Genomic DNA, 11,827 nt, shown 5'->3' on the forward strand with positions numbered 1-11,827 from the left:
GTAGAGGACATAGCCTATGCTCACAGTGCATCTTTGCTGGTCCACCTTAAGACGGGCGAGAGGCAGTTTGTTGTGGAGAGTACTGGGGGAGGCCCTCAGCGGCACATGCCTGGCTCTTTAAGGCAGACTGGGGAAGTTACATTTTGTTAAAGGTACATGCATTCAAATGTTTACTAGACATCACCAGAACAATCCTGGAAAGTATGTATAAATGTTGGCAGCTCATATAAGTCCATGAGTCAATTTTGAATGACAATAAACCAAATTCCTGTAGTACACAGTCAAAAATATAGTGATTGTACGAGATAGTCTGACAAAAAAAGGTCCATTTACCATATTATTTCCAGAATTTCAGGCCACATGTCTCTTTATTATTGCTATGGACCCTGTTGTTGGTCTGAAATCAAGTTTGACAAGGAGATAATTGTGAGGCAAATTAACAACTGAAGTTTTTATATTTTTAAGTGACAGTTTAGAGAAGAGAACAGTTTATGATAAGGGCCTTTAATTTGGATGTAGTATTTATCTATCTATCTATCTATCTATCTATCTGACTGCATATATTTATAAGTGTACAATGTGTGTGTGTGTGTGTGTGTGTGTGTGTGTGTGTGTGTGTGTGTGTGTGTGTGTGTGTGTGTGTGTGTGTGTGTGTGTGTGTGTGTGTGTGTGTGTGTGTGTGTTTTCACTTTATATATTCTCAGTTCAGTTATTTACCCTCTCTGCTTTTCAGGGCCAGATAATAATATAGTCATGTAATACAGGTAAGCATATCAATTATATATTAAATGGTGGGATATTATTAATAGTGGTGTTTGGCAAGGTATGGCTCCTAATCAAAACTAGATATTAAAGTGTGGCATTTTTAATTAAACAGGCAAATTATGAGATCTGATAAAGCATCCTTGCAGCTTGTGACATAGCCCTACAGTGCATGCCTGCATGGTGTTTTCTCAGGATGGAAACTCTTCTTGTTCACAGGACACCTCGGCAGGCCGTCGCCTTGCAGAGCAATCTAGAGAGGAGTCGCGTTGTTTTCGGGGCCTATACTTCCGTCATTTTGTATCTTACTGGATAAACAGTGGAACTTTTTGCATGTGTCGCTGTGTTGTGAATGTTGTAGCAACACCAATTGGAATTAAGTTGGATCCATACATCGTGTGCTTTCCTGGAGCTGTGAAACTAGTTTTACACCGAGGCGTGCCTGGACCTCATCAGACGTCAGACCTCGCCTCCTCGCTGCCGCTGCTCTTACATTTTTATCGCAATCTATAATCACAGCATTGTTTGCAGGATTACAACGTCGCTACACACACTATGCAGCGAAGTGAATGGTGTGCTGGTGGTAGCTGTTAGACGTTATCGGCTTTTTTAGTTTTAAACACCGTGCCTTGGCGGAAAGGAGAGGATTTCGTTTTATTTAAGGTAGCATGACAGGATTCAGAGCCATCGAGCTAGCTAGCTAACCTTAGCACAATGGTTAGCTAGCGTTGCTATGAATGTACTGTTGCTTTAATGTTTGTTAACTTGTGCTACGAGCAAAATGTGTCACCTGTTCGCTCAATTTACAGTATATTTCACATTGGTATTCGATTATGTTGTATACAAATCGCGGTTGCTAGCTAACTATCCATATGCTACAAAACAGTGGCTTGCTAACATCGTAAAGCTAACTTGTTAGCCACTAGCTGTAACGTAGACACTATTATCAGTCAGTTAGGACGAAAATGCAGGCATATGTACTGTTGGTGCTCTAAAATGTATCTGAACTAGTTTTTCATATTATAACAGTTTAGACCTAGCTGTGAGCTATATATGTGAACGTACTATTTAAGTTACTAGAAAAAGTGCACTAGCAGTCATTGTATTGAAAATGCACTTTGGACCGTGTGCTTCCTATTTTAATTCAACGCCCCCTTTTTTAGAAGTAGAGGTTAAAATAACATTATTAAGCTAACTATTTTGTGCTTGTATTATTGCACTGCCCATGCTTTATTGGAATAATATTCATTATCGATATCTGTGCGTATACATTGTAAAAGTGAGCTGTTTTAGACTAGAGCATTTTTTTTTTAATGTTTTATTTTCTTTCTAGGTCTTGAGGATGAATGAGCAGGAGAGTGGGGTGGTCTCCTTTGATGAGTATGTGCGGCAGAAGGCCCGTACTGTGCCTCAGCACAGGATGAAGGAGTTCCTGGAGTCTCTCTCCAAGGGCCCAGAGGTGCTGCAGGAGTTCAGCCAACAGGGTGGGGCAGCCACCACCACAGCCATGGTGTACCAACAGCAAGACACCAACTGTGTGTACGCAGACAGCACTGAGGTGGCTGGCTCTCTCTTAGAGCTGGCTTGTCCGGTAAGAGCAGGTCCTTTTTTTGTTATGGTTGTAGATGTTGAATTATATTATTCACTTCATACATGTACATGCTTTATGACAGGTACAGGTGACATCGGCAGAGATTTCACCTAATTTGTCTGTGCATCAAGAGTCTGAACAGCAGGTTAGTTTATATGGCACTGTCAGTTTCTCTCTATGCTTAAATTGCACAAGACAGATGGGGCCTGAAAGGTACAGAAACACGCTCACTACTCATTGCCAAGAGGAAAACAAAAGATAAGGCAGCCTGGTGTTTGAATCTTTGGGTTAAAGTGGAGCTGGGGTGAACTATCTTTGCCCTTGCTGCTCTAATACCACTCACTGTGAAGAACAAAAACACATAGAGTTTAGTAACTTCCTCTGTTTGATTAGAAGAAGTTTGATCAACTCAGTATTCATAGATCTGGAAAAAAGTAATTGTAAGTAGGGTCTTTTGTTGATGTGTGTTCTGACAGGCCTGTTTATTTGTCAAACTCTTGCACTGTGCCAGGTTCAGATCCAGGAACAGCAGGACCAAACCGTTGGCCAGGTTCTTCAAGTGGCTACCCCCTCTCAGCAGGACCTGCAGGGAATCTCAACACATTTTATCCAGCAGGGAGAGCTCACAGAGGAGCAGCAGCAGCAGGTACTGGATGTAGTTAAACAGTTACCCATATCAAGTGCTTTAATGTGATTCTGGTTGTTCATTATTTCGACTGTGTTCCACAGATTCAGGCGCAGCTGGTGGCTGCTGTAGCTGGAGGACAACAAATCCAGTTGCAAGGATTGCAGCATATTCAGTTGCCAGGCGGCCAGCAAATTCAACTTCAAGCAGGTCAACATATTCAACTACATGATGGTCAACATATTCAGCTACAGAGTGGCCAGCAAATTCAGTTACCGGGTGGCCAGCAAATTCAGCTCCAGGGTGGCCAACAAATTCAACTACACGATGGCCAGCAAATTCAGCTACAGAGTGGCCAGCAAATTCAGTTACCTGGTGGCCAACAAATTCAGCTACAGAGTGGCCAGCAAATTCAGTTACCCGGTGGCCAACAAATTCAGCTACAAGGAGGCCAGCAAATTCAGTTACCCGGTGGCCAACAAATTCAGCTACAAGGAGGCCAGCAAATTCAGTTACCGGGTGGCCAACAAATTCAGCTACAGGGAGGCCAACAAATTCAGCTACCAGGTGGCCAGCAAATTCAGCTACACAGTGGCCAACAGATTCAGCTACAGGGTGGCCAGCAAATTCAACTACAAGATGGCCAACAGATCCAGATTCGGACCATAGAAACCTCGTCTCCATCACAGCAACAGGACTCTGCCAGAGAGGCAGAGAGGAGGTCCTCCACTGTGTCAACTGTCCTTCAACCTGCCAAGAAGCGTAAGGTGGATGTCCCTGTGTCGGTGTCCTATGCAGTCCCACAGGGCCAGCAGGTAGCCACAGTTGTAGCCATCCCTCAAGGGCAGCAGCAGAGCTATGTGTCCCTACGACCAGATTTGCTCACTGTTGACAGCGCTCAACTGTACAGCACTACAGGAACCATCACTGGTCCCACAGGCGAGACCTGGACCATCCCTGTGTACTCCACTCCCCAGCAGCAGGGGGTTACTCACATCACCATACCACAGGACACATACAACTCAATGCAAGTGTCCACCACCAATGGTAAGGACAAAATGTCCCCCAGTTCATCAAGGTCTGCAGATGTGCAGTCGCCCTCAACTGGGGCGCAGGAAGAAATAGTGCAGACCCTGTTCCCAGCACAGTTCATGAACGGGAACATTCATATCCCTGTGGCAGTGCAGACTGTAGGAGGGTCTTACAACACCACGCAGTCGGTCCATATCTGGGATCCAAATCAGCAGCATGGCCAAGGAGAAGATGGACAAGACCAGCAGCTCCATCTGCAGGTTCGAACAGACTTTCTTTGTAATCTTTTATTATTAACAACATTCTGTCACTCTTCCATGGCACTGATGTAATGATCAAATAATAGCATAATAATGTTAATATACCCATTTCAAAGAATAATGAACCTTTTATTCCTAAGAATATTCAAACATCGGAATTTGATAGACTAAACAAATGAATAAGAAAAATGACATGTAAGATGTTGCTACTTAAGTAATTACAGTTATCTAGCTGAGTTATCATGTGATTACAAAGATGCTTTTCATTCTTGCTGCACTGTATCGCAGAAAGTATTAACTGTGATTATTTCATTTTGGTTTTGTGCAGGGCCACATAGAGACGGAGGCTCATGTGGAGCAGCCTACAGAGATCATGGTTCCTATCTCCCTGAAGCCAGAGGAGGGCCTGGAGGTCTGGCGTCTTTGGGTTAAGAGAAAAAATGCAGAGCTTAATAAGCAGGAAAAGACAAAGCTTGCACCCATAGGACGTAAGTCAACTAATCCCTATTAGCACACACATTCCTATTTGATATTAATCAAACAGCCCTGATGTCTATAAATGTATACTTACTCAAACAAGAATAGTTTCAGTTTCTTTTTCATTCCTGATACATCAATGTTCATATTTTACTTCTTAATAACTTTCATTCTGCTTTAAACTGAGAAATAAGCATGTTGATTTAGTTATAATAGCACTGATAAAAAAGTTTCCTGTGCTCTTCTGTCCGTGGCTTCTTACAGGTCGTCAGCCGCTGCGTTTTCAAGAAGACTTGGTGTCAAGTGCAGTAGCCGAGCTGAACCTGGGTCTTTCCCTCATGACGCAAGAGGCACGAGGATCAGAGGAAGAGCAATTCACATCCGATGTTCTATATTATGTTTTCTTGTGCATACAAAAGGTTAGTTTTCCCATGCTCAACTTGTGCATCATGCCAACACTCTGTCTGCTTAAAGTTTTAACCTGCTCATTTTTCTTTCTTTGATCAGTATCTCTCTGAAAATGGACGTGTGGATGACATTTTCTCTGATCCATATTACACACGATTTTGTGGGTGTTTACACAAAATTCTGGATGGTTGGAGACCCAGTGTCCATCCCTTAGGTAAGAGACAATCAACACGAATGCTTGTATTTCATTGTGTTATAGAAAGACTTGCTCATTGTGTGTTTTCATCTTAGGTTATGTCATTCCAAGTCATGTGACAGAGGAAATGCTGTGGGAGTGCAAACAGCTCGGTGCACATTCACCATCCACACTGCTCACAACCCTAATGTATTTCAACACTAAGTGAGTAACCCTGTCTCAGCACTGACTGACCTGAATATGTTCTCTTTAATGACACAGACGTGCAGTTTAGATGTCTATGATGTGCTAAACGTGTGTTTTTCACAGGCATTTCCAACTGATGACAGCTGAACAACACATGAAAGTTGCTTTCTCCAAGGTCCTAAGACACACGAGGAAGAACCCCGCTAATGCCAAGGACAAAGCCACCAGTATCCGCCTTCTCAAAGGACAAGGTCCACAGAGTGCAGGACAGAAAGGTGCTCAATACAGTAAGCCTAATGTGGGAGGAAGCCATGCTATGAGTGACAGACTTGGACAGCAGACGTTTCTTGTGCTGATGTGTTGTGTGTCTTCTTTTTCAGGAACTGACGACATGTATGAAGAGCAGATTGAGGATCCAGAGAATCCTCTTCGCTGCCCCATTAAACTTTATGACTTTTATCTCTTCAAATGGTGAGTGACTCGATCACATACATCCTGTGTAACTGGATCATTCATCAGTGTGCCTCATCGTCAACCTCTTACTATTGGGGACTGGGGCTGATTAAATGTCAACAGTAAATGCCACATAGAAGTAAAGATGGGTACCTAAACATGTTTTTGAGAGAAATAACAGCACTGTGTAAAGGCTTAATACCTTATTGACCATTCCCATGATCTATGTTGTCTCCTAAGTTTTGCAGCTATTTTTGGGTGGATATTATTTGTATTACCCAGATCTGTGCCCAATAATTAAGACCTTGAAGAACACCATAGGAACATTTGGTTGGCATTTTTGTAATGGGGAGACTTCTGAGCTTTTTCAGATATCTTGAGAGGAGAGATTACAACTTTTTTTCGAGTATAGCTTTCCTAAAAACGTACCTTCCTTTTCTTTTTCCAGTCCTCAAAGCGCTAAGGGGAGAAACGATGCATACTACATGACTCCAGAGCCTGTCGTTGCACCCAACAGCCCGATGTGGTACTCGTCTCAGCCCCTCACGAGTCAGCAAGTGGAGCAGGTGCTGGCCCGCATCATTGTGGTCCGAGAGATCCAGGAGATCTTCGGTGTTGTAGAGGGTATCATGAGCTAGGCTGAGAAGACTCCCTGGACTCATGGGACTCCAGTCACTGATTGTTGACTATGCAGTATCCATCCTGACTCTATAAACCTCAAGCCCCGTCATCTCAAATCAAATGAGACAACTTCTGAAACATCGTACAACAATCCTTTTATCTCTATAAGGAGTTCATCTTGAATGAATCTTTTTTTTTTCTTACATTTTCTGTTTTCAACTGCTGGGTTGGACTGTATTCTTTGACCACCTTTTGTAAGCCATTGCCTCTGTAACCTTTAAACTGGCAAGTAAGGGAGGATTTAGTCTCACCACTGCTGGACCTATTTGACCTCCTGCCCTCTGAGCTCATCAGAGGGGGTACATTTTTCTGTAAAAGTATCAAAACAATATGAGGATATTAAACCCTTTACTACTTAACCTTGCCGACTATTTACCACATTTGCGTTTTCTTCAAAGTCCCACTATGATACATATTAATGGACGAATACAGGACCACTTCTTACAACTGTTTTTGTATATTGATTGCATTTTGAATCCTGTATTGATACGTTCAGAGCTTAAAAACGTGTGCCTGTTTTCAAAAAAGACTTCATAGCTTATGCTTGTGAGAGTCAAACCTCAGATACAAGGTCAAAGTGCTATATTGTGGTCGTTCAGGAGATTAGGAACTTTTTTTCTCAGGTCATAGCTAGTGATTTAAACAACCATCAAGGATATTTGCCAACTTATTCCTGTATGTATGAATAGTGGGTTATTAAACAGGACATGCAGATGAAAAAACATTTATTTAGCTTAATATTAATCCTTGTATCCAAACTCATGACAAGCAAAGTGAAAGTAATTTAGCACTGTTTGTGGAAATGCAACTCTGACTTTTGAAGTATGGATTATTTGTGGGCCTTTTTTAAAGATGACTTGTCACACCAACAGCAGCCTGGCTATGCCTCCCTTGATATGACGTGTACATTTGGATTTACTACATTGAAAAAAAATAGTTGTAATACAGTTCTGCTTTTGTTTATTACTAAAAAACGAGTTGTATAGCACTGCACATTTTCCGTTTGATAATTTTGCATCTCACATTTACAAAGCTTGATATTATTTAATTTCCCATTTAACTTAAATGGTGCACTCCTGTCCCATGTTGCAGCTGAAATCCTTTACAGCAGTTGCTCACTGCATTTATACATCCTTTGGATTGCTAACAAAAAAACTAAAAGGTGGTTATAGCTGGTCCTTTTCATCCGAAAACGTTAAATGCAGTTGTTTCAACGTCTGTTTGAAGTATTTAGGCAGGGGACAGGTCACGTTGATGTCTTGTGTGTTTCCTGCCAGCGTCAGCTGTCGAGCGAGCACGTGAAGAGGAAGATTGCGGACCTTGCTTTGCTCCAGTCCAAGCTTTCCCAGTACACGATCCGGTAATTTCTGCGCACCAAAATGAACAAATGTGTTACTTATCAAAGGTGCACATACTGAGTGAGAGAAACTGGGCTCTTGCAGAAATGTTGATCCTCATAATCTGTTAATACATTTTTAATTATATACCCAAGTGAAAGCAAACCAAAAGTCAACATGACATGTTGAATTAAAGAATCATCCATCAGATTTATAATGCCAATAGGGTGGGTTTGAGGATCAGTCATATTAAGAGTAGCTGGTTTGTTAACTGGGAGGGAGATGACATTAAAGGATGCTGCTCTTCCCCAGCACAAAGACTTACAGTTGAAATACATTTATAAAGAATTCAAGGATATACATGTGACACATCTCACTGTCTCCTGTTGAGGTTTATCAGCCTTATCACCACACAGGTTACTTCTTATTTTCAATTTCCGCCACCAAGGGCGAAAGATAGATCATATAAGGCGTACGATCAGTTGGCTGTTAGCAGCTATTTACATTATTTCTGATCTGATTATTTTGGCTTCTCTACCTCTACTGTAGAACCAGTAGCTGTTTACAACTAGAGGCGATTAAAACATTCATGTGTGATTTGCATAATCTGGGAAAGTTGATTCCAAATGAAAACATCTACAACATGTTTAGGAATTTGTTTTAAACTATTTGACATACAGCAATGGTACATTTAATACAACTTCTATTAGGCAATTATTATTATATAATGGGTTAATGAAGCGCAGGGACCTATCAAAGTACAGCTTTAACAACGGATATGCCTCTGTTTGTCCCCTTGTCAAAATGCAGCTGATGATATTACACTCTTCCTTAAGGGTCATTTTCTATTTGTAATTGGGAGCAAATGTTGTCTTGTCTCTGTGTTACAATGTAAACATCTTACCTGAGGAGCCAGTATGCTTGAGTGGGAATATTTGTGGTCTCCAAGAATGGGGCATGTCAGACCAAGTGCCATGTGAACTCTCATCTGGTGCTTCACTTCTGTGGATGAAAGAAGAACATTGTGTTGAAAAAATGTATCCAGTCTTCTTGAAAGGAAATTTGACAAGCTGAAATGGCAACCTGGTAAAAGAAGGAACACCCATCTTACCAGTTAAAGGCTGGAGCTCCACGAGGCTGCAGCCACTGCCGCTGTCCAACACTTTGTACTTGGTTACTGCAGGCTGGGATTGCCGATTGGCGCGGACTTTGGTCACACCTTCGCCTGTTTCACTCACTCTGAAAAGAGGACTTAGTGCCATCTGAAATAAAAGAAAAGGTTTATAGAAGAGTGATACCAAGAATGATAATTATTTTAATATTTAAAGATATTCGACTTTTTTTACTAAAAGCAACTGTAAATAGCAAAAGTCTACTAAGTTAACACAATGTGACCAATAGCAAACATACTATACTGTAGCAGCTCTCTGTAATTGTAAAGCTGCAACTGGTATGCATACTCACAACTTTAACGACAATTCATTATCAAATTTAGATTTCATTTTCTGTCAGCTGAAAAAACTAATTGACACATTTTTAATGAAGAGTCACCTTGTAGTGCGGGCGAGGGCCTGGGACCTCTTTCTCTATGATGGGGATGTCGATCACTCCTTCAGATGGAACAGGTACACCCAGTAAGACCACCCTGAGGAGGAACAGTGAAAATGTTAAGACTCACAAAGATCTTTAACCATTGTGCATCACTAGGGATAATATAATAAGTTTATAATAAACTGTGCAGCAAAAAGACAGACACTCAGAGACTCTTATGGACAAAGATGTCCTCATTAAAAGACACAATTTCTGATCCCACAGCAATTACAGCAAAACGTCAACATTTGCATATACATCTTTACATCCGCAACGCTAGTTTCAATGTTGTAATTTTTACAGTTTTCCACCAGATTGAACCAGTTTCTCATGGTTGCTTTATGAGGCATCTAATGCTAACTTCCTGCTCCATTCCTATCATTGACATATCCCAGACTATTACAACAAATCTAAATTCATCCTGGGATTAAGCATACATCAAAATCCATTTATGTTAAAAATTGTGAAATTGTGTATACACATTGATTATTTGGTACTGCCTATGAAGTTTGTTCAATTGTTTACCCGAGTTAAAGTTTCACAGTCACAGACATGTATTTCTGTGACATCAGATCAAAGATAAAAGGGTATGCACTGCAGTGTTATGTCCTACTTCTCTTACCAGTATTTTCTCTGCACTTGGTTATTTGTGACAAGGCTGCGTATGTGCTGCACTACTTCTTCACTCCTGGCCAGCAGGAACACTCCTGTTGTCTCCTTCTCCAGCCGCAGACATGGGATCAGCTGAGAATCAGACTTCATCTTCAACCCATCCATCATTTTGGAGAGAACAGGCAGCACAGAGGAGATGGATGTTCCCCCGCAATCATCTGAGAACAGCAACAGCAAAGACACATGTATTCAGGTCCAGGCAGTCCAATGTCAGTAGGATTTTACATTTATGAAAATATTGTAACGATCAAAACTATTCAAATACTGCAATACTACACTGTCAGTAGTTACCATTATGATGAATATCAGCAGACACATAATTATGTAATGGGCTTATATTGGCTTATTATCTTTTCGCACATTGTGCATAGAGTATAATGGCAGATTTGCATGGAATTCCAGACAGCCAATTAAGCAAATTAATAGTTGATGGTTCTGTCCACCCAATAGACTGTACAAAACATAATTAATTCATATTTTAAGTTAATTATTTAACAAAAATATAAAATATGTAGTTGTTTCAGTTGTTGCATCTTATTTTAAATTAAATGTTTGAGTTGTGGACAGTACAAAACAATACGTTGTAATACAATATGCTGGCTTTCAAAACATGTAGTGACCATTTACATTAAATTAAATAAAAAAATAAAAAATCAGTTGAAGTTTAACAAATGGGAAATCTCTAAAACAGCCATCTATCAAGCTGGTTAAAAACTGAGAAATCAAGCATTTTAATTTAACATTTTATATATATATATCTTCTCGCAATAACACACCAATGGATTAATCAACTAATCGTATTAGCTCTAAGGAAATAACCATACATTTATGAATTTTCCTTACCAAAGTGTTGTCCCAAAACTCTCTTTGACTGAACTTAGATTTTAAATATGTTTGATTGTCTTCAACTATTGATAGTTTACCTTTGACAGGAACTCCATAAGGTTTGTTGGTGATCACCACATCTTTGTCCTTGTACAGCACACCTCTGAGCAGGTGTTTGGCCAGCACGTTGGGATGAACTTGTTGCAGTTGCAGAGTGAACCGTTTCAGCTCCATCACCCTCTTCTGCTGCCCGGACGGCGGCGGAGGAGTCTCTGCCTCCGCTGGTCTCGACGCCTCCGCCTGGGGCTTCTTCCTCTGTCCCACCACCGGGGGCTTCGTCTTCTCCTGCTGGACCTCCTTCGCCAGGTCGATAGCTCTAAGCCGGGGTTTCTCTCCCGTGTCGGGGTCTGGGGCAGCGGAGGTGGCCTGGCTCCGGCTGAGGGACGGGGCTGTGACCCGGGAGAAGACGGTGTTCAGGCCGGACCTCCAGCCACTACAGGCTATTCTCCTACAGCTGTTCATTGTGGATGGAGCTACACGGTCGCTTTGGTCAGTCGGCTACACACTAGCAGCTTACAAACATAAACTTCAGAGGACAGTGTGACACATGTTTGCCGTTTCCGGTGACTTCCGGATGGCCCGGGAAGCACACTTCATCTTCTTCTTCTTCTTCTCTTCGTTTTTGACGGATTGCAAACCGCACACTTCAGAATAAAAGCGTAGGATATGTAT

At 41.4% G+C, this 11,827-nt stretch overlaps 2 protein-coding genes across 5 annotated transcripts; one reads left to right on the forward strand and one right to left on the reverse strand.

The window, feature by feature from the left end:
• Positions 1-745: 745 nt before the first annotated feature.
• On the forward strand, positions 746-7,540 carry LOC117489975 (glutamine-rich protein 1-like). Of its 4 annotated transcripts, none has more exons than XM_034139582.1 (12): positions 746-764; positions 2,096-2,353; positions 2,436-2,498; positions 2,865-2,999; positions 3,083-4,270; positions 4,599-4,758; positions 5,012-5,166; positions 5,255-5,369; positions 5,447-5,555; positions 5,661-5,824; positions 5,918-6,008; positions 6,439-7,540. In XM_034139582.1, the coding sequence occupies exons 2-12, from the start codon at positions 2,105-2,107 to the stop codon at positions 6,626-6,628; spliced, it is 2,619 nt and encodes an 872-aa protein (XP_033995473.1). In that variant the 5' UTR covers positions 746-764; positions 2,096-2,104; the 3' UTR covers positions 6,629-7,540. The 4 variants fall into 4 exon arrangements, with proteins under 4 accessions (XP_033995473.1, XP_033995472.1, XP_033995474.1 ...); XM_034139581.1 differs by lacking the exon at positions 746-764 and adding an exon at positions 968-1,425; XM_034139583.1 differs by lacking the exon at positions 746-764 and adding an exon at positions 968-1,425 and having other exon boundaries at positions 5,661-5,812.
• Positions 7,541-7,614: 74 nt separating this feature from the next.
• On the reverse strand, positions 7,615-11,689 carry LOC117489991 (mitochondrial RNA pseudouridine synthase rpusd4-like). Its single transcript, XM_034139602.1, has 6 exons — positions 11,194-11,689; positions 10,221-10,428; positions 9,560-9,653; positions 9,120-9,270; positions 8,913-9,010; positions 7,615-8,038 (listed from the first exon to the last, which is right to left on the reverse strand). Exons 1-6 carry the CDS (start codon positions 11,615-11,617, stop codon positions 7,838-7,840), a joined length of 1,176 nt encoding a protein of 391 aa, XP_033995493.1. The 5' UTR covers positions 11,618-11,689; the 3' UTR covers positions 7,615-7,837.
• Positions 11,690-11,827: the final 138 nt, after the last annotated feature.

The sequence above is a fragment of the Trematomus bernacchii genome, unplaced genomic scaffold, assembly GCF_902827165.1.
Source record: "Trematomus bernacchii unplaced genomic scaffold, fTreBer1.1, whole genome shotgun sequence".
NCBI lineage: Eukaryota > Metazoa > Chordata > Actinopteri > Perciformes > Nototheniidae > Trematomus > Trematomus bernacchii.

Bases quoted from the DNA above. Each gene is read 5' to 3' on its own strand.
- LOC117489975 (XM_034139582.1), top strand. From the start codon at position 2,105: ATGAATGAGCAGGAGAGTGGGGTGGTCTCCTTTGATGAGTATGTGCGG. The intron at 2,354-2,435 runs GTAAGAGCAGGT...GCTTTATGACAG, and splicing joins TCTTAGAGCTGGCTTGTCCG to GTACAGGTGACATCGGCAGA. The intron at 5,825-5,917 runs GTAAGCCTAATG...CTTCTTTTTCAG, and splicing joins ACAGAAAGGTGCTCAATACA to GAACTGACGACATGTATGAA.
- LOC117489991 (XM_034139602.1), bottom strand. From the start codon at position 11,617: ATGAACAGCTGTAGGAGAATAGCCTGTAGTGGCTGGAGGTCCGGCCTG. The intron at 9,654-10,220 runs GTAAGAGAAGTA...GTTCCTCCTCAG, and splicing joins CAAGTGCAGAGAAAATACTG to GGTGGTCTTACTGGGTGTAC. The intron at 9,011-9,119 runs GTAAGATGGGTG...TTTCATCCACAG, and splicing joins GGAGCTCCAGCCTTTAACTG to AAGTGAAGCACCAGATGAGA.